A 22629-nucleotide genomic window follows, 5' to 3' on the forward strand; every position below is an offset into this window, starting at 1 on the left:
CAAGTCTAGCACTCCACCACTTGAGCCACTGTACTATTTCTGGCTTTTTCTGTGATTAATTGGAGATAAGAATCTCATGGACTTTCCTGCCTAGGCTGGCTTCAAACTGTGATCCTCAAATCTCAGACTTCTGAGTAGCTAGAATTACATGCGTGAGCCACTGGCACCCAGCTACAGAGAAGCTTTAAAAGTAGAGTTACAAATAAACGGATGTACTAAAGATCTAAGGATCTAAAAATAGCTAAACCTACACACTTTCTAAGTAAATACCACACATGTAGTAAAACTCTACTTGATTTATCACATTATTAAAAAATAAACTTGTCAGAACCCCTGTGACTAAGCAAGTAGTATAGTTATATAATTGAATTAGAACTTTATGCTTTGAAAAAATGTTGATCTTTTAAAATAGGAAAAAATGACAAACCAAAGGATGACAAAGATGAGAGTAGCTGGGTGCTGGTGGCTCACACCTGTAATCCTAGTTACTCAGGAGGCTGAGATCTAAGGATTCTGATTCAAAGGTGGCTGGGCAGGAAAGTTGGTGAAGACTTTTTTCTTTTTTCTTTGCTGGGCCTGGGCCTTGAACTCACAGCTGGGGCTCTGTAACTGAGCCTCTCTGTGCTCAAGGCTGGCGCTCTAGTGCTTGAAAGTGCCACTTCGGGCTTTTTCTGTTTATGTGGTACTCAGGAATCGATTCCAGGGCTTCATGCATGCTAGGCAAGCACTCTACCACTAAGCCACATTCCCAGCCCAGGTGAAGATTCTTATCTTCAATTAAGTACCAGAAAACTAGAAGTGGTGCTATAGTTCAAAGTGATAGAGTACTAGCCTTGAGCAAAAGTGCTCAGGGACAGTGCCAAGACCCTTAGTTCACACCCCATGACCAGCTAAAAAATACGATGAAAATAGCTCACTTTTACTGAGGTCTGAATCTGGCAGGTACTTTATATGACCTGACACATTTAACTCTTACCACAACTCTATAAATTAAGGCACTAAAACTGTCCCAGATTTATGGATAAAAAAAAAAAAAAACAACTAAGACCAGGCTGAGAAGGTGGCTCAGTGGTACAGCGCTTGCCTTGCATGCATGAGGCCTTGGGTTCTATTCCCCAGCACCACATAAGCAAAAAGAAAAAAGCCGGAAGTGGCGCTGTGGCTCAAGTGGTAGAGTGCTAGCCTTGAGCTGAAGAGCTGAGGGACAGCACCCAGGGCCAGAGTTCAGGCCCCACGACGGGACCCAAAAAAAAAAAAAACAAAAAAAACTAAGACCAATGGTGGTAAAGTTACTCATCCAAGGTCATATGAGCAGTTAAGTGGCAGGACTGAGGTTAGAACCTGGGTCACCTGACTCCACACTAACCCTGTGTTCTATATAAATTTCCCAATATATATGGATAAAATGTCATGTTTTTCTGTACTTTAGCTAATAGTTCTGTACATTAGGAATATTATCTAACTCCAAAGGGCTGTTGTAGAGATTGCATGTAATATGTAATATACAAAAATTAAAATAATATGCAATGTCATCTTTTATCTATTAGACTGGCAAAATAACAATAAATAACATTTAATCAATTTTACCATTTTTCAGGAACTTTATATATATTGATTCAATTAAGTCATCCAAGAATCTTATGAGGGGCTGGTATGGTTCAAGTGGTAGAGCATTAGCCTTGAGCTGAAGAACTCAGGGACAGCACCCAGGCCCCAGAGGTCAAGCCCCAGGACACACCAAAAAAAAAAAAAAAAGAATCTTATGAAACAATTATTATTGTTCAGAGGAGAAAAGAAAGGTAGAGACATGAAATAATTGCCTATGGTGGCAAGTATTGTTAAAATCTACTTAGGCTTAAGTAACTCTTAAATTATCTGCTTTGATGATAATTAAAAAGAAACAGACAACAAATACATTGTTGATTTTCAATAATGCCAAAAAAAATTCAATAAAGAAATGATAAGCTTTTCAACCAACAGTGCTAAAAGAACTAGACATCATACAGAAAAGAAAGAGAACCTTGATGTTGTACCTTATACAAAAAAATAACTCTAAATGTACCATAAAACTAAGTGTAATAGCTAAACTATGAAAAAAGTTTTTCTTTTTTCTTCCTGTAGCTTTATAGTACTGGGGTTTAATGTCAGGGCCTCAAGCTAGCTAGTCAGACACTCTGAGAGTGAGCCATACTTCTAGTGCTTTTTCTTTTCTTTTTTTCTTTTTAATACTTGTTTTAAAATCATTTGCATTCATATCTGGCCAGGTACTGGCAGCTCATGCCCGTAATCCTAGCTACTCAGGAGGCTGAGATTTGAGGACAGCAGTTGAAAGTTAGCCTAAGAAACAAAGTCTGTGAGATTCTTATTCTCCAAATAACCACCAGAAAACCAGAGTGGAGCTGTGGCTCAAAGTGGCAGAATGTGAGTCTTGAGCAAAAAAGCTCAGAAACAGTACCCAGGCCGAGAGTTCCAACCCCATGATCAGGGAAAAAAAAATTCATATAGATTCATATCTAAAACAATCTTATGATCAATTGAAAACCACTCATGTCATTTGTTGATATCTGTTTATATTTCCAGTATATTGCTTGTTTGCAGGAATTAAAAAAAAATTTTACTGCAAAGGAAGAGATGACATTGTCTAAGAAGCTTTGCACTCATTAGTTGACTTTGTATAACTCCTTAATAACATTAAAAATAAGAAAATAATTTTTAAAGAAAGTAAATTATTGACCAAGTGCTAGGTTTTTGTAAAATGCATAGCCTTACCTGGACCCAATTCTTTTTTTTTTTTTTTTTGCCAGTCCTGGGGCTTGAACTCAGGGTGTGGGCACTGTCCCTGAACTTCTTTTACTCAAGGTTAGCATTCTACCACGTGAGCTACAGTGCCATTTCTGGCTTTTTCTGTTTATGTGGTACTGAGGAATTGAACCCAGGGCTTCATATAAGCACTCTACCATTAAGCCAAATTCCCAGCCTTCAATTATTTTTTAAAATACATTTTTGTTATTTTTACTTGTATAAAGAAGTTATAATTGAACATGTCAGTCTATAAGTATAATGAATCTTGATTACTATCACTCCTTCCATCATTCTCCCCACTTCCCTCCCACTAGAGCACAGCTCTACTTCCTTCAGTTCTTTTTTGAGAAAGGGTGTAGCTTCCTGCCTAAGTGCATGCTTGGGCCACAATATGCTGATTTTAAGCTTTTTTTTAATCAGTAAAAAAGCTGAGGGAGAAAGTGAAACCCCAGTACTGGCACTAATGAAAATTGTTCTTTTTTTGGTTGGTCATGAGGCTTGACCTCTGGGCCTGAGCGCTGTCCCTCAGCTCTTCAGCCCAAGGCAAGCGCTCTACCACTTGAGCCACAGCGCCACTTCCGGTTTTCTGGTGGTTTATTGGAGATATGAGTCTTACGGTCTTTCCTGCCTGGGCTGACTTTGAACCAAGATCCTCAGATCTCAGCCTCCTGAATAGCTAGGATTACAGGCGTGAGCCACTAGCACCTGGCGAAAACTGTTCTCTGATCTTACCATTTTTAACTTAAATGTTAAAAAATTAATGACATTATTTCCTATTTCCCATATTTACTGACAAATAGCTAATGAAATATACCACAAAATTTAAAACTCTGTATTTATACTTCTGCAGTGATTTAAAAATGTATTATCTCAACTCTATGTGATATACAGTGTGACTTCAGACATATTAAGAGTAGTTAGTATGTATTTGAGGAAAGAATTATAAGTAGAATTGGAATAAAGGCTTTTAAAACTTTTTATTATCTAAATTACCTCAACATTTTCTTTTAAAATATTTCAGTTTAAACAAGTATATAAGCAGGCATGCCTAGTTCTCTTTAAAGAGAAAAGTTGGTCTTCTATGTGTACTATTAAGTGAATCTGCATTGTCTTTGTCGGTTTGCAACTGTCCTATGCTAGCTACCAACATCTTTAATATTCACCTAATAGTACTCTGCCTTTTAGGTTATATTCATAAAACATAACATATCTTTAGGTTATTTTTACTTTCCAATGCCAAATACGTATTTCAGATGATACTGCATAGCCTGCTTACATTGAGATGTGGGATTCACTGCATAATATTTTAACAATAGATACACATGCAGTGTTCTGAAATACATTCTCAGTATTTTCAACAAGAATACTTTAAATTTGCATTTATAAGGTTAAGGAAAATTATCTTAAAAACCATTTTGAGGGGCTGGGAAGGTGGCTCAGTAGTAGAGCGCTTGCCTTGCATGCATGAGCCCCTGGGTTTGATTCCTCAGTATCACATAAGCAAAAAGAAAAAAAGCCAGAAGTGGTGCTGTGGCTCAAGTAGTAAAGCACTAGCTTTGAGCTGAAGAGCTGAGGGACAGTGCCCAGGCCCAGAGTTCAGGCCCCACGACCCCCCCCCCCCCAAAAAAAAAAACCAACATTTTGAATCTCTGTCATAAGAAAAAATATGGTAGGTGGGATAGGGGGTGTAGCTGAGGAGGTGGGATGGGAAGGGATGGTAGGGGAAAAACAAAGGAGGAGGCAACAATGCTGGATAAGAAATGTACTCATTACCTTGCTCATGTAACTGTAAACCCTCTGTACAGTATTTTCACAATAAAAAACTTAATTAAAAAAAAGAAAAAAGATATCTTTCTTTCCTCTTTCTTATCCTGCCACAAGTACAAAGTTGCTTACCATTCATAGCTGTGGGAAACTGAGCCATCATCATGGTCCTGAATTTTCCTTGCTAGCTCTCAGCCATCTGTAACATAAAAATATGGTGTTATTAAAAATATAACAAGGGCATATGACAGCTTAGCTTAGTGGCTTAGCTAAGGAGTAAGAATGTCAGTCCCTTTCAACAACTCACATTTCCAACAGAAAACAATGCAGAGCTTCTGCTGCACAGGCAACATTTACTTTTGGGGAAAGGGAGGAGACTTTGTTCAATAATTGTGCTTGCCTTAAGCCCCTAACTAATTAAAAGAAACAATCACATATTTCACAGCAAATAACAGAGTAAAGAAACTCTTGGCCCAAACTCACATTCTTATAGAAATCAACTTAGGAGAAAGGAAGTGTTGTTATATGTAGGTAAAAATTTATCTGAAAACTGGGTGCTTGTGTTTCATGTCTGCAATTCTAGCTCCTCAGGGGGCTATATCTGAAGGATTGAAGTTCAAAGCCATACTGGGCAGAAAAAACTCCAAGATTCCATGTCCATTTAGCCAGCAAAGGGCCATGCTGGAGGCATGCTCAACAGAGCAGGAGCTCAGCTGTGAGCAAGAAAGCCTTAAAGAATTTAGTTGAAAAAAATCAACAGTACAAATTAAGTTCATAAAAATCCACAATGCTCATTTTTACAAAATCCCCAAACAAGAAACATTTATCTAAAATAAACACAGTACAACTGTTTAAACTTTCCAAACTTAAAAAACAAAACAAAACAAACAGGAGCTGGGAAGGTGGCTTAGTGGTAGAGTGCTTGCCCTGCATGCATGAGATCCTGGGTTTGATTCCTCAGCACAACATAAGAGAAGAAGCCAGAAGTGGCGCTGTGGCTCAAGTGGTAGAGTGCTAGCCTTGAGCTGAAGCGCTGAGGGACAGTCCTCAGGCCCAGAGGTCAGGCCCCATAACCAACAAAAACAGAAAACAACAACAACAAAAAACTGTCTAAAAGAGGCTTGGGAACTCAATGGTAAAGCACATTCCTGGTAGGCATGAAGCCCTGGGTTTGACTTCCAGGAAAACACACACAGACACACACAGACACACATACACACACAGAAAATGTTAAAATATATACATAATATGCTAAAAAGCACTATGATCTAGCACAGAAGAATTTTTGAAGATTAATAGTCTGTGTCCATATCCACTCCCACTACTTTCATAGTTGTGACAATGGAAAAGCTATCTAAACATTTCCAAGTCTCAGATTCCTCCCCATAAAAGTATTTTGCAGTACTATTTTTTATTTTATTTATTTATTTTTGGGTCTGGTCATGGAGCCTGAACTCTGGGCCTGGGCGCTGTCCCTCAGCTCTTCAGCTCAAGGCTAGCGCTCTACCACTTGAGCCACAGCGCCACTTCCGGCTTTTTTCTTTTTGCTTATGTGGTGCTGAGGAATTGAACCCAGGGCCTCGAGCATGCAAGGCAAGCGCTCTACCACTGCCACCTTCCCAGCCCCTACTATTTTTTAAAGTATTAATCATAATCCAGTGTATTACCTGACATCATATGTATTAGACAGCTTGCATAATCTAGGAATCAGAAGAGCAGCATTTTTTTTTGAAACCTGAATTCATTACTTGACTGTGAATAAACTCAAAATTCAGCTGGGCAGTGACTTGTAATTCTAGCTATTCAAGAGGCAGATCTGAGGATAGGGTACCAAAGCCCACCAAAGCAGGGAACTCCACGAAACTCTTAACTTCAATTAAGAACCAAAAAAGCCGTAATTGGAGCTGTGGCTCAAGTAGTCGAGCATTAGCCTTGAGCAAAAAAGCTCAGGGACAGTGCCCTAGCCCTGAATTCAAGCCCCAGTAAGAGCACACAAAAGAAATTAAAAATTTAATATTTGTTCCAAAAAAATCTCTTCAGTCAAGGAGAGTAGAAGCCTCACAAATTTATACTAATATCTTATTAATCAAAACCATGGATCATAATATTGCAGTTTATATTAAAAGACCATTCAACATCTCATCTATTTTTCCAAATCCTTTAAATAATAGTTTACAAACACAGACACATAGGGATATGATGACAACATTGTTGTAGAAGTTGTCACCAGAACTAGTCAACTAGCTGCCAGGGAGTGTTAGTACTGTTATCATAGAGAATTCAGTGTCCTCAAGAATCTAATCCTGTTTTTTTGTTTTGTTTTTGTTTTTTTGTTGGTTATGGGGCTTGAACTCTGGGCCTGGGCGCTGTCTAATCCTGTTTTAATGGCTTAGAAATATGATTGTATTTCATGTTTATTTAGCAACAGAAAATTGGTAAACTCATTTATTTATAAGAGGACAGCTCCTTCCTCATATCATTTGTTGTTACATATTATTTATTTCGAATTACAGTATTATTTCATTTTATACCATGTTTTTTTCATGTTGCAACATTCTTCATCTATTACATTTTCTTTTGATAGTACTGGGGTTTGAGCTCAGGGCTCTGTGCTTGCTAGGGAGGTTCTCTATTGCTGAGCCACTCCTCCAGCCATTTTTTTTTTTTTTTTTTTTTTTTTTTGCCGGTCATGGGGCCTGAATTCTGGGTCTGGGCGCTGTCCCTCAGCTCTTCAGCTCAAGGCTAGCGCTCTACCAGTGGAGCCACAGCGCCACTTCCGGCTTTTATGTGGTGCTGAGGAATCGAACCCAGGACCTCATGCTTGCAAGGCATGCACTCTACCGCTGAGCTACCTTCCCAGCCCTCCTCCAGCCATTTTAACTAGTTATTTGCTATCCAAGCACATGTGTGCTTTGATCTACTTCTTTTATAATTCTCATGGTTGCTGGGATGATAGGTACATCCCACAATGTTCAGCTTCCCTCTGCAGAAATGCAGTCTCAAGACTTTTGTCTTGGCTGGCCTGGAACCATGATGCTCCCAATCTCAGCCTCCCACATAGTTTAGGATTATAGGCAGTCTGACTGTTTGGAGTTGAGGAGTTTTGTGAACTTTTCTGCCCAGACTGGCCTCAAGCCACAATCCTTCCATTCTTAGCTTTCCAACCAAGTAGGCTAGATTATAAGGGTGAGACACTATAGGCTTCATTTATTATATTTGATCACAAAACTGTGTGGTAAGCAAAAGAAGCTAATTGTGATCACAATGGTTAATGGCATCAGACATCAAAGGTCTGATATACCCATCATCGGACACTACCAATTTTATTCTTCTGCCTTCCAACTTTCTGTATGTTCTCCAAGTAAACAACATTGTAAAGTATATAGTTAGGCACTGTTATAAAGGAAGTTTTTGAGCCTTAGGGAAGAACTGTTTGAAAATACCTAGCCTATAATGACGATAATACACTGCTATTCAAAGACACTGATATGAACGTGATTTCAAAATTATTCACTTAATCTTAAATTTTTAAGAAACCTATTACTCTTTAACCAGGCATGGTGGCTCACATCTGCAATCCCATCTACTCAGGAAGCTGAGATCTAATAGATTTTGGTTTGAAGCAGCCTGAATTCTCTAGACGCCATCTCCAAAATATCAGCAAAAAAACAATTCTGGAGCTGTGACTCAAGTGATAGAGCATGAGCCAGATAAGCGAAGCAAAGCAAGCATGAAGCACTGAGTACAAACCCCAAGATTTATGGGTTTTTCTTTCATCAAAAAGAAAGAAAAACCCATAAATCTTCCAACTGTGCTCCCTGGAGTTCTGGAAATTTCCAGGAGATAAAACAGGTGATGCAGAGAATGGATGCAGACTAAGAAGATATACCAATTATAATGAAGACAACTCTGCTTTTCTGTTTCATATACTGAAGTTTTGTCTTATAAGATTCCTTCCTTCCTTCCTTTCCTTTTTCTTTTTTTTTCTTTTCTTTCTTTCTTTTTGTTGGTCATGGAGCTTGAACTATGGACCTGGGTGTTGTCCCTGAGTTCTTTAGCTCAAGGCTAGCACTCTACTACTTTGGGCCACAGAACCACTTCCAGTTTTCTGGTGGTTAATTGGAGATAAAGTGTCATGGACCTTCCTGCCCAGGCTGGCTTTGAAACTCAATCCTCAGCCTCCTAACTAGGATTACAGGTATGAGCCACCAGAGCCCGGCTTCTTTTGATCCGATAATATTTTTAAATGAGTTAAGCACCACTAGAGAAGTAACATTAACCAAGACAGAAGCTCTAAGAAAATATGGATGTGGATTTTAGATTTGTAAGATAAGCAAGAGAATGTTCAATTGTGAGCATATCTAACCTGACAGCCTTACAAAGACATCCAGAGACAGTAAGAACTCCATTTGCATTACAGACTCAGATTTGGTAGTCAACAGAGACTGGGAATATTTGTAATTATGCCAGTGAATGACATTATCCTAGGAAAAGAACGTACATGAGACCCGTGGTATCCGTATGTCTATGGTTCTAAGGAGAACCACTTCTGAGGAAAACATATGCTAAGGCTGCACAGAACTCAGCACTGTACTTGATTCATTTATCCCATAATACCTCCCAACACCCATGCCACCTATCAACAAACCTAAATTTTTCACATCATCCCTGCAGTTAAGTACATTATTGTATTACTTTTTGTCTATCATTTGCTTTGGAAGAGGCAGATTTTCACAAAATTAAGATCAGGAAAATAAAACAGATCATGCAACTATTTAAACACAACTAATAGTAATACAGGACTGATGATTACAGGCGTAAGCCACCAGCGCCCGCTCCTACTTCTTATATAATAAACCCAATTTGTTTATGTATTTATTACACAGTTTTGATGAAGGGAGGTAAAAAATAAGTATATAACTAGCCAGGCGCCAGTGACTGACGCCTGTAATCCTAGCTACTCAGGAGACTGAGATCTGAGCATCATAGTTCAAAACCAGCCCGGGCAGGAAAGACTGTGAGACTCCTATCTCCAATAAACCACCAGAAAACTGAAAGTGGCACTGTAGCTCAAGTGGTAGAGCATTTGCCTCTAGCTGAAGAGCTAAGGGACAGCGCCTAGGCCCAGAGTTCAAGCCAAATGACAGACAAAAAAAAAGAAAAAAAGAAAAGAAAAGAAAAAGAAAGAGAAGAACAGAAACAGAAGAAATCGGGACAAAGAGTTAAGAGTGTCAAGAAGATAGTTATCATGGCCAAATGTCTCACAATCAAGACATTTTAAACTATTAGTTTGGCAATCTGTCATTGAGTGGTGGCTGCAAAAGTCAAACTAAAGTGGATTAGGCAGTAAAGGGGCAGTAAAGTGTAGGTGACTCAAGATTTATGTTGTTAGAGGAGGGGAAAGAAGGATGGAAGGGGGAGGAGTTTTTAAGAAAAGGAAGCAGGCTTACCATAAAACTTTACTTTTTAGATAGGAGAACAAAACTATTTATAGAGGAAAACTGAAAAAGTAAATTTCCAAAAGGGAGTGGAAAGGGAAATTATCTAATTTAATTAGGATTAGACACCCTTGGGAATAGTTGGATCGAAGCTTAAGAAATTAAAGTTCACAAATGGTAGCAGGGATGAATGAAGACATTAATAAATTTAGAATCAGGAAAAAAAAAGGAGCTGAGAAAACACAGTTTTGTTTTTACAGCCTTTTCTTTTCCTCTCTTCATTAGGCTGAGATAAAAATCCAAAGGCAGGGCCAAGAAAATCTTTAAGCTCCTGGGCTCCCAAGTAACTATGCACGAATGTCTCTTCTTTTCAAGCTAAAAAGAAAGCCACATGTAATCCCATGAATCAATCAGGCCTGTACATTCAAATTAGCTTAAGCCCTACATATCAAGACACTTGTTAAATCAATGAGTGTGAGGGAAAGCACTGTAGGATAGGTAAATGGTATATACAAAAGCAGAGCACTTAATGTTTCCTTTGACTACCATTTCCTCTGACTACATTTTTAAATGTCTAATGTTAGCTGGGCACAGTGGTACATGGCTATAATTCTAGCTACTCAGGAGCCTGAGATCAGGAGAACAGCAGTTCTAGATCAACCTGGGAAAATGCTCACAAAACCTCTCAGCTAATAGGCAACGTGGAATGCCCAAATAATCCCAGCTATGAGGGAAGCTGAAATCAGAAGGATCAGGATCCAGGCCAGCCTGTGCAGAAAGTTCATGAGACTCCTTCTCAATGGAAGAAGCTGAGTATAGCAGTGCATGCAGGTCATACTAGCTTACCTCAAAATAAAGAGGGTTAGAGTAATAGCTCAGCAGTAAAACACCTACCTAGCAAACGTAAGACCTTGAGTTCAAACTCCAATAACACCAAAAAAACAAAACAAAGAAAAAAAACAGTATCAGCATTGGGGATTTATTTTTTAAATAAGTTTTTTATTGTGAAAATATTGTACAGAGGGGTTATAATCACATGAGCAAGGTAATGAGTACATTTCTTATCAAGCATTGTTGCCTCCTCCTTTGTTTTTCCCCTACCATTCCTTCCCCTCTCATCTCATCAACTAGATCCCCTCCCACCCGCCCCTTTCAGGGCCCGAGTTTAGGCCTTAGCCCTGAAGAAAAAAAAAAAAAGCCCGATGTTGTTAAAAACATGACTCAAGTCTTTCCACAGATTATTTTAAACAAATTACAATAATAAATATTGTATTGGTAGATAATAATCTATCTACGGATACTATACATTATTAATGCTTTTTTTTTTTGAGGGGGGGGCTGCATATCACTATGTTGCCAGAGTAAGCCTTGAACTTCTGATGTCAATGAGCTTCCTACTCTAGTCTCGAAAGTAGCCTGGGCTACCAGTGCATACAACTATGCAGTTTCTTAATGCTTTTTATCCACCTTATTGCATTTCCCTTTTAGGGTACATTTTATTGTACCAATATCCTTATTTTTATGCAAAATATGTCAATCTTAATGACTACTAAGTATTGAATTGTACTATTTTTTGGTGATGCTGGAGTTTTAACTCAGGGCTGCATGACTACTAGATAATCTACCACTGAGCCACAATTATATCCCAGTATCCTGTCTTACTGAAAACATAAAACAAACCAAAAACAAAGTCTCATACTAAGTCTCAAATCACAAATAGGCCTATTTATTGTTCTACTATCTATGTGATTTAGAGTTTGATGGTTAACTTTCCTAACAGGACTGGCTTTAAATTTCGATCCTCAAATCTCAACCTCCTGAGTAACTAGGATTACAGGCATGAGCCACTGGCACTGGCTCATTAGTTCAAAGTAGAGAAACAATTATGGGAACCAAACTTTTTTTGCCACTCTTCATTATCACCATCACCTGCAGTGTCTAGTAATGTCTACCCTTTTCATTGCTCTGGTCTCGAAGACTGCATCAGAGTCCATAAGAAGGAAAGGCAGAATAGACAGGAGAGAAGAAGTGTAACTTTAAAGAGGAAAACTCCAACAAATGCCATTTCAGCCAAGTGATCAAAGTCAATATCGCCAGTTTTAAAGCATAGCTGTGTATACCCTTATGTGACATAATTAAAATGGCACTTTACCACTGTGATTAATCCCATTAACTCAATCCCATTAACTCAATCCAATCAGGACAAAACACCAAATTCCAACAGGACACATCTAAAATACATGTGACCACTACCCTTCAAAACTGTTCAAGTCAACAAATACAAAGGAAGTCTAAGGACAGTGATAACTAAGAGGAACCTACAGAGTCGGGACAAATAAAAGTAATGTGGGATCCTAGATAAGATCCTCAGATAGAAAAAGGGCATTAAGTAAAACAAAAGAGACTAAGGCATCATCATCAGTTAGTAATAACATACCAATGTTGGTTCATAATTTGTAAGGAATGTACCCTATTAATGGAGTATATTTATAATAGGAAAACTTATGAGAGGGGTAAGTAAAAAATATATGGGAACTCTGTTCAATCTAATTTTTCTGTAAACTTAAAAGTGTTCAAAAATTCTTGTTTTTGTTTTTTCTGGTCGTGGGCCTGAACTCTGGGCCTAGGCACTGTCCCTCAGCTCTCTTCAGCTCAAGGCTAGCGCTCTACCACTTGGAACCACAATGCCACTTCTGGCTTTTACTGCTTATATATCAATCCATGAGAACACTATTTACAACTGAGAGAAGGTGGCTCATGCCTGTAATTCTAGCTACTTCTAGCTACTAGATTGGTAAAAACTGCAGTTCAAGGCTAGTCCAAGCAGTAAAGTTCACAAAACCCCTTTTCAAGCCATTGCTGGGCATAGTGGCACATGCCTGTCAATCTAAACTATATAGGAGGCTGAGACTGGAAGTATCACAGTTCCAGGCCAACTTGGGCAAGAAAGCTCAGGAGATTCCATTGTCATGAATGGAAGTTGGATGTGATGGTAGGTGGGGTCACCTATGCCCAGACAGGAAGCAAGACCCTAATCTAAACATAACAAGTGAAAAACAGGGCTAGAGGCAAGGCTCAGTAGCAGAACATCAGCCTAAAATTCAAATCCAAGTATCACCAAAACAAACACTAATCACCATTAAAATGAAGTACATTTACAACATAGATGAATCTTTTTTTTTTTTTTTTTTGTCGTCATAGGGCTTGAACTCTGGGCTTGCATGCTGTCCCTCAGCTCTTCAGCTCAAGGCAAGCGAGTGCTCTACCACTTGAGTCACAGCGCCACTTCCGGTTTTCTAGTGGTTTACTGGAGATAAGAGTCTCACGGACTTTCCTTGCCCCGTCTGGCTTTGAACCTCGATCCTCAGATCTCAGCCTCCTGAGTAGCTAGGATTACAGGCATGAGCCACGGGTGCCCGGCTAACATAGTTGAATCTTAACATCAAAATGCTAAGTTAAAGAAACAAGCCAAAGAAGACCACATATCCTATAACTACATCTGTATGAAATGTCTTAGATGGGCAGATCCATAGAAACAAAGTAGATTAGTGGCTGCATACAGCCACTAAAGTCCAGAGAAACAGCTACATGAGGTTCTTTTTAGGATGAAGAAAATGTTATAAAACTAGGTAGTTGTAATGGCTGCACAACTCTGTGAATATGTAAGTTAACCAAACACTGAATTATAAACTTCAGAAAGGTCAATTTTATGGTAAGTGAATTGTATCTCAACAAAACTGTTGATTTATCCTAAACCATCTAACATCCATCACATTTCATACAATGTACTTTAAGAGTCTATTTTCTGCCTATCTTTAAAGGCCTGAAATAGTTCCCCTCTACTCCAGCTCCATCTTATTTCCATGCTTCCTCTCCTCTATAACTATAGGACATTTCCACTTAAGAAAGCTTCCGGGGCTGGAAAGGTGGCTCAGTGGTAGAGCGCTTGCCTTGCATGTATGAGGCCCTGGGTTCGATTCCTCAATACCACATAAGCAAAAAGAAAGTGGCACTGTGGCTCAAGTGGTAGAGTGCTAGCCTTGAGCTGAGGAGCTAAGGGATAGCGCCCAGGCCCAGAGTTCAGGCCCCACGACAGGACACAAAAAAAAAAAAAAGAAAGCAAGCTTCCTTTGCCACATTCTATTTTACCTTGTACTTACCTCATTAAACTATACACTGCTGGGCACTGGTGGCTCATGACTGTAATTCTAGGTACTCAGGAGGCTGAGATCTGATGACTGCCATTCAAAGCCATATTCTTACACCAATTAACCACCAGAAAACTGGAAGTGGTGCTGTGGCTCCAAGTGATGAGCGCTAGGTAGCCTTGAGCAAAAAAAGCTCAGGGACAGCCCCGAGTTCAAGTCCTATCACACACACACACACACACACACACACACACACACACACACACACACACACACACACACACACACACACACACACACACACACACACACACACACACACACACACACACACACACACACACACACACACACACACAAAATCCCTACATAACACCCAGTAGTGTAACTTTTGTTTTCATGCCTACCCATCCCTATTTACACTGTGAGCTCCTATAAATATGTCTCCTAGTGCCCATACTCATAGTTAGATACTATTTTTTAAATTTTAACTTTTGATCATGGGGCTTGAACGCAGGACTTGGGAACTGTCCCTAAGATTTCTGCTCAAGGCTAGCACTCTACCACTTTGAGCCGCAGCTCCACTTTTAGTTTTAGGCAGTTCATTGGAGATAGGAGTCCACTGGACTTTTCTGCCTGTGCTGGTTTTAAACCTCAATCAGTAGATCTCAGTCACCTGAGTAGCTAAGATTATAGGTGTAAGCCACCAGCACCTAGCTTACTAAAATATTTTTAAGCATAAGCCCCTGAGAGCTTAGCATGCTTTCAATTGCATGAAGGACAAACAGGCTGAAGAGATCACCCAACCTATCTTTGAATCCCAGTGTAATTAACTTCCCAGATTAATGGACTTACACATTACATAGTTTCAATTTCCTAATCTATCAGTGTGAAATAGCCATACCTAAAGGTTTGTATAACATGACTGCAACACATAGGGCACTGTGGAAGATTCACATAAATGGTCATTACAACTATTAACATAATTTTCAATTAGTTATTAACTTTATTTCACTGAAATAAATTACAGTTGTAACAATTATTAATAAGAATGTTTTCAATTAGGCACCAATGGTTCACGCCTAGCTACTCAGGAGACTGAGATCTGAGGATTACAGTACAAGGCCAGTCCAGACAGAAACATCTGAGACTTTTATTTCCAATTAACTACCAAAATGCCAGAAGTGCAGCATGGCTCAAGTGGCAGAATGCCAGTCTTGACAAAAAGAGTTCCCAGGCCCCAAGTTTAAGCCCCAGAACCACCAATATTGATATTAATATTACTAATGTTTTCCTCATATAAACCAACATTTGGGGGCAATAAAGATACTCTTTAGGAATAATTGCCCTAAAAATACAAAGCACATTGGGACCTAAAAGCTTCAAAGAAGGTAATTTCTCTACACAAATTTAGTTCTTAATTCTGTATTTGACATTGTGTAAGGTATTTAATAAATAATAAGCTTGAACTTCTATAAGATATTCACAATTAAGAAGCTTGAACTTCTGGGCTGGGAAGGTGGCTCAGTGGTAGAGCGCTTGCCTTGCATGCCTGAGGCCCTGGGTTCGATTCCTCAGCACCACATAAGCAAAAAGAAAAAAAGCCGGAAGTGGCGCTGTGGCTCAGGTGGTAGAGCGCTAGCCTTGAGCTGAAGAGCTGAGGGATAGTGCCCAGGCCCAGAGTTCAGGCCCCACGATTGGACCCAAAAAAAAAAAAAAAAAAGAAGCTTGAACTTCTATAAATGTTAAGTTTAGCCTACAAAGAAATACCAAATAAATTGAGAATTACATTAAAGAACAAAAATAATAAACTAATACTAAATTAACTAGTATTTATATTCTTCAGGCTTTTGATCAAACCAATTTTAAAAGAATCAGTCAATATTCTGAACAAGACAATTCACCTACACAAAGAGGAAAAAGCACACCTAAGAATAGCATGTGACTCAGCCTCCACCACTGAAAGGAGGGCTGAGGGGAGCCAACTATATTACTCACATCAGGAGCAAATACTAAAGCAAAACTATTTCCTGACTTGAATAAAAAATATATTGGAAAAAGGGTTCAGATGATACTTCACTTTCAAGTAAAATATTGCTTCTTTGAAATATGGGTTTTAGTTTTGAAGGTCTATAAGAAAACACAAAGGAAAGGGGAAGAATAAACATATCCCTCTATATAAATATTTTAAATTTCTTTGAAGACAAAATTAGAAGTAAATGGAGGGGGCAATAAAAATCACACCACAGGTGATAACCACACTTTTTTGTTGGTGGTGGTGGTCTTGGGACTCGAACTTGAGGCCTGGGTGTTGTCCCTAAGCTCTTTTGCTCAATGCCAGCACTCTACCTCTTTGAGTCACAGCACTACTCCCAGTTTTCTGGTAGATAATTGCAGTAAGAATCTCATGGATTTTCCTGCCCACACTGGCTTTGAACCTTGATCTTCATATCTCAGCTCCCAGCTAACCACCCACTTTTTAATATAGAAAACTATTAAAATAGATAAGGAGAATAACCTCAAATAATTTGCCAAAGAAGAAATAAAACTGGCTAATATGCCAGGCACCAGTGGCTCACACCTATAATCCCAGCTACCCAGGAGGCTGAGAGCTGAGGATCCTGGTTTGAAGCCAGCCTGGGCAGAAAAATACCCATGAGACTCCACCTCCAATTAACCACTCAAAAATGGCAAGTGGCACTGTGGCTCAAGTGGGAGCGCACTAGCACAAAAAGGCTCAAGGACAGAGCCTGAGTTCAAGTTCCACACCACCACCAACAACAACAAAACAGAACAAAACAAAACAAAAAAACTGGCTAATAAATGTTAACATCACTAATAACTTAGAAAATGAAAATAAAGTTTTGTGTTGTTTCTGATTACAAACTTACTAGCTTAAAAAAAAATCAAGCTGAATATAGTGTCTCTGTGATACTAGCTACTTTGAAAACTGAAATTTGGAGAACTTAGTTTTAGGTCAGCCTAGGCCAAAAAAACTGAAGGACAAAATGGTACATATCTCTCATCCTAGTGATGTGAGAAAACACAAATACGAGAGCTGCAGCAGGGCCAACCTGGGTATAAAATGAAATCATATCCCAAAAATAATCAACACAAGTAAAAGAGTAACCATCTATTAGGTGTGAGGCCCTGAACTCAAACTCAGTACAAACAAACAAACACACATAGATACCCAGAAATAAAAGCACCTTGGCTATTATCACGAGCTCACAAACCTAAGAACTGGATGCTTCTAGACTAGGCCTAGGGGAGTACAAATGGTATCACTTTTCTGAAGGCAATTAGGAAATGCATTAGGAATCCCACCAACATTCATGTCCTTTAAGCCAATAATTTCACTTCTGGGAACCTGTCAAAAGGAAATGAAACTAAATATGAGAAATGCTTTATTTACAAAGATACATCAACATTAGCAATAATAGAAAAACTGAATAATATCACTGTTTAACAATGAGGGAATATACTGAGTCAACTATTATGCTGCTCCTTAAAATCAAATTCATGTATGTGAACTAGATCTTAATGAAGCTACTTCTTAAAAAAAACAAATTCTGCTTTGTATGTCCCTCCCCCACAGTGTAACCCCGCTTTCACTATATTTGATGTCAGTCTAACATGTGGAGGAGACGGGGACAAACAAGTCGTTTAAGGATTCAGGTGGACCTGTTGCAACAATGAGAAGTACAAAATGTCATGTCAAAACCAGCTTTACAATGTCGGTCGGGAGGGGGGGGGGGGGGAGGGGGGGTATGATTGGTTGGGAGGGAGGGGGGAGGCTGGGAAGGGAGGTGAAGGGTAAACAAAGGAGGAGGCTGCAATGCTTGGTAAGAAATGTATGCATTATCCTGCCCATGTAATTGTAACCCCTCTGTACAGTATGTTCTCAAATAAAATAAAATAAAATTAAAAAAAAAAAAAAAAAACAAATTCACCTGACCACATGAGAGCTTCCTATGTTCTGACCATTTAAAATGTATGTTAGGATACAAATATGTATTTTATCATTATGAAATTAATAGTAAGAGCCAGTAGTCACTAAATACTTACAAAGTTCCAAACCCTACACTATAAATCTTTACATGCTAAGGTTTACTTATTTACTTTATTTTCGGTGATGGTACTTTGGCATTTGAACTCAGGGCCTTATGCTTACAAGGCAGGAGCTCTACCAGGTTCCCAGCCCTCATAGGAACTTTTATATCACTGATATCACCATCCTAGGGTCAGCGTAGGAGGGTCTCAGAACCACAGCCACTCAACAAACACTAGAGCAAAATAAATCACACTACAACATTTTCATAGCTCCTTTTGAACATTAAAAACAAACTTGATTTTGAAGAAGGCAAACTAAATAAAACTGATATAAATAACAAAAAGAAACAACCTTGGAAACTGAATTTTAATTATTTTTTAAAAATTAATTAAAGGAGAAAAGACTTAGAAAAATACACTAAATGACAAACAAATTATATTGTCAGGTAAAGTACTTGCTTTCTTTAAGACTAGACAGGAGTACATCTCCGAAGTAAACTAGTAAATTAATAGACTCCTATAAAAGCTAGAACAGAAATCAGAAGTATAATCAAAGCTCAAAAGAAAACAAATTAAGGTCTAATCAAATGTGTTAACAGACTAGAAAAAGTATGACTAAAACCCCAAATCTCCAAAGACTTGTTCTCTGAGACTTCTGGCAAAGGCTTCCAGAGGCCTTACCCACCAAGTCACCAAACTTCCCTGGGCTTCTTAAAATATTACCAAGATGATGACAAGACTATCCAACTTCTTACATTATATTAGTAAAACAGGGTAGTCAGAAGAGAAATTTAGCCATTTTATAGGAGATACAGAATCTAGAAGAAACCTTCTAGATTCAAACATTCCAGATACAATAAAAATATATACATACTTCCAGGGCTGGGAATGTGGCTTAGTGGTAGAGTGGTAGAGTGCTAGAGCATGCATGAAGCCCTGAGTTCAATTCCTCAGTACCACATAAACAAAAAAAGCCAGAAGTGGCGCTGTGGCTCAAGTGGTAGAGTGCTAGCCTTGAGTAAAAGCAGTTCAGGGACAGTGCCCAGGCCCTGAGTTCAAGCCCCAGAACTGGAAAAAAAAAAATCTGTATCTGTATCTGTATCTATCTATCTATCTACACACACACACACACACACACACACACACACACACACACACACAAATGCCAGAGAGGATTTATTCCTTAGGCTTTCCCAAAGACAAAGTTAATAATCCTCAAAACCACTGTAAACAACTCACTGTTAACCAGAATGGGAAATTTCCACCTTGACTCTAGACTTTTCCCTCTCTCCCTTCACTAACTTTCAAAGACCAGTTTCAAAGTTATTTTCTCAATTTTAAGTAGAGAAACTTAAGACTGAGGTAAACCCAAATACAGCTACAGAGATGTTAATTATAGCAAAATTTGAACAAAATTTATAAACTACCTTAGTGTTACAGAAGCAAGATAAGTAAGGGTTATAAACACAGGATCAAGGTTAAACTAAGTTCATATCCTAAGCCTACCACTTATAGCTGTATAAACTGGGCAAATACTAAGTAAGTCCTTGCTCAATTTTCTCAACTTAAAAATGAGTAACAATAGTTCCTACAAAAGATTAAATGAACTTATAAATATAAAGGCTCAATAAATGTTACACATTAGGGGCTGAGAAGGTGGCTCAGTGGTAGAGTGCTTGCTTTGCATGCATGAGGCTCTGGGTTCAATTCCTCAGCATCACATAAGCAGAAAAAGCCGGAAGTGGCTCTGTGACTCAAGTGGAAGAGTGCTCGCTTTGAGCTGAAGGGCTGAGGGATTCCGCCCAGGCCCAGAGTTCAGGCCCCACCACCGACAATAAATGAATGAATGAATGAATGAATGTATGTCTGTCTGGAAGGAGAGCTACAAAAATATTAATGAGCCAGGCACAGGTAATTCATACCTGTAATCCTACCTACTCAGGAGGCTGAGATCTGAGGATCAAGGTTTGAAGCCAGCCTATGTAGGAAAGTCTGTGAGACTCTGACCTCCAATTAACCACACACACACACACACACGCACGCACGCACGCACGCACGCGCACACACAAAGATAATTATACTAAACGATTTGACAAAGCTTCTGCTCTGGGCTTACATTGTGCACTGAATTTCTGGTAAATGTGAACTGAACAAACGTGTGTGTATGTGTGTGTGTGTATGGTTATCTGCTGAGTACAAACCAAATAATAATAGTATTAAATAAGCCTTTTTCTTAAATATGATATCCTGATACACTATTAAAATTTCTTACTTTACATTAAAGTTACCATTTACCCATAAATGTATACTGCCAGCCTTCTTCCACTTTGAATTCCTTGATCATTTTGAAGCAGCAAATTGACTTCTCCCAATTATTCTCCAAACACATACACACTTCCTATGCCTATTTCCTGCCTCAGTTTTCTCCAAGGCATTTAACAATTCTAACTTCTAGACATTTTGCCTCTCTCCTCCTTTCTTGAATTTAAATGTCACTGGGGGAGGAGGGTTTTTGTTTTGTCTTTGCTGTTTATATGATCAGTGCCTGGATTAGTTCTAATAAGCATTCAATATCTGTCAAGTGACAGAAGAGTGGACTTAATACCATACATATGAGTAACTTCTACTAGTTTTTCTTTTTTGTTGGTGGTGGTGGTTGTGGGGCTTGAACTCTGGGCCTAGACCCTATCCCTGAGCTCTTCAGCTCAAGGTTAGTGCTCTACCATTTTGAGCCACTGTGCCTACTTCCAGTTTTCTGGTGGCTAATTAAAAAGTCTCAGGGGCTTTCTTGCTGGGGCTGGCTTTGAACTGTGATCCTCAGATCTCAGCCTCCTGAGTAGGTAGGATTCCAGGTATAAGCCACCAGAGCCTGGCTTGGTTGTGTGTGTATGTGTGTGTGTGTGTGTAACTGTGATCCTCAGATCTCAGCCTCCTGAGTAGGTAGGATTACAGGTTTGAGCCACCAGAGCCTGGCTTGGTTGTGTGTGTATGTGCACACGCGCGTGAGTGCGTGCACGCGTGCCAGTCCTGGGACCTGAACTCAGGGCCTGGCCATTGTCACCACTTGAGCCACAGTGCCACTTCTAGCTATTTATGTGGTACTGAGGAATCAAACTCAGGGCTTCAAGCACCCTACCACTGAGCCATATTCCCAGCCGCAGTTTTAACTTCTTAAAGGGAAAAAATAGGAATAAAAAATGAAGTTGAAGCAGAAAGGGGTGAAACGCTCTTTTATTTTTTTTCCTATTCAATTAAGTCCCTAGAAAGTCAAGGATAGGAAAAACAAAACTAGTTAGGAGAACAATATCAAAAATGGGTTTGAGAGTGAGCAGCAGCAGCATGTACTCTTGCAAGCTGGGAATTCCATTGTGCTATAATATGAAGACTACAAAGGCTAGGGACCGGACAGCAGTATCAGAAAGAGTTGGGGTTAGCCATATCTAATCCAAGTGATTCTTTCCCTCTCAATCATCCAAATTATTAAACCCTCTGGAACCCTGAGTGTAGGAACCAGGAAGAAAGAAAAAAAACTTCCAAGTCAGAAATACTGGAGTGAAGATCAGATAGAGAGGCCAACTAGGAGGCAGAGAAAATATTCCAATACAGGTTGAAAACATTCTAATACAGAAAGACAAATTTCAAGTTATCCAGTAGCTCAGGACTGTAATCCTAGATATTCTGGAGGCTGAGATCTGAGAATCACAGTTTGAAGCCAGCCTCAGCAAGAAAATCTGAGACTTTCATGTCCAATTAGCTAGCAAAAGCCAGAAGTAGCCGGCCTGGTGGCTCATGCCCGTAATCCTAGTTACTCAAGAGGCTGAGACCTGAGGATTATAGTTTAAAAACCAGCCTGAGCAAGGAAGTCCATGAGACTTTTTTTTCGGTCAGTTATGGGGCTTGAATTCAGGGTCTATATGCTGTTCCTGAGCTCTTTCACTCAAGGCTAGCATTCTACCACTTCTGGTTCCACTTCTGATTTTTTTAGAGGCTAACTGGAGATGAGTCTCATAGACTTCCCTGCCCTGGCTGGCTTCAAACGGAGATCCTTAGATCTCAGGCTCCTGAGTAGCTAGGGATTAAAGGCATGAGCCACCAGCCTCATCTCAGGAGGCTGTTATCTCCATTTAACCACCAGAAAACCAGAAATGGAGCTGTGGCTCAAAATGGTAGAATATGAGCCTAGGCGCAGAGTTCAAGCCCCAGGACAGGGAAAGCAAACAAACAAGCAAAAAAAACCCAAAAACTCTTACAGAGAAAACGCTAAAATGCTTCTAGTGATATTTTGCTTCTCTTCTACCACTTGGGTTTTCAGGACTGGTTTATAGAAGGAATGCATTTGCATTTCTAGTCCATCCACATCATTCTCAGTAAATTTCATTAACTTCTGTAGTGCTTATAATCCTAAAGAAGTATTTCATGCTTAC

At 39.2% G+C, this 22629-nt stretch overlaps 1 protein-coding gene across 4 annotated transcripts in view; it reads right to left on the minus strand.

The window, feature by feature from the left end:
- Itsn2 (intersectin 2) overlaps positions 1–22629 on the minus strand; it is a 128965-nt gene that overhangs the window by 100630 nt on the left and 5706 nt on the right. For 3 of the 4 annotated variants that reach the window (XM_042696756.1, XM_042696754.1, XM_042696757.1), the window contains one exon: positions 4699–4765. In XM_042696756.1, the coding sequence (XP_042552690.1) occupies positions 4699–4732 (34 nt within the window). In that variant the 5' untranslated portion in view covers positions 4733–4765. Of the gene's footprint in view, positions 1–4698; positions 4768–22629 lie in introns of those variants that run through there. The other variant, XM_042696755.1, reaches the window with a different exon arrangement.

This window comes from Dipodomys spectabilis, unplaced genomic scaffold (assembly GCF_019054845.1).
Source record: "Dipodomys spectabilis isolate Male_0828 unplaced genomic scaffold, ASM1905484v1 ptg000210l, whole genome shotgun sequence".
Lineage (NCBI taxonomy): Eukaryota > Metazoa > Chordata > Mammalia > Rodentia > Heteromyidae > Dipodomys > Dipodomys spectabilis.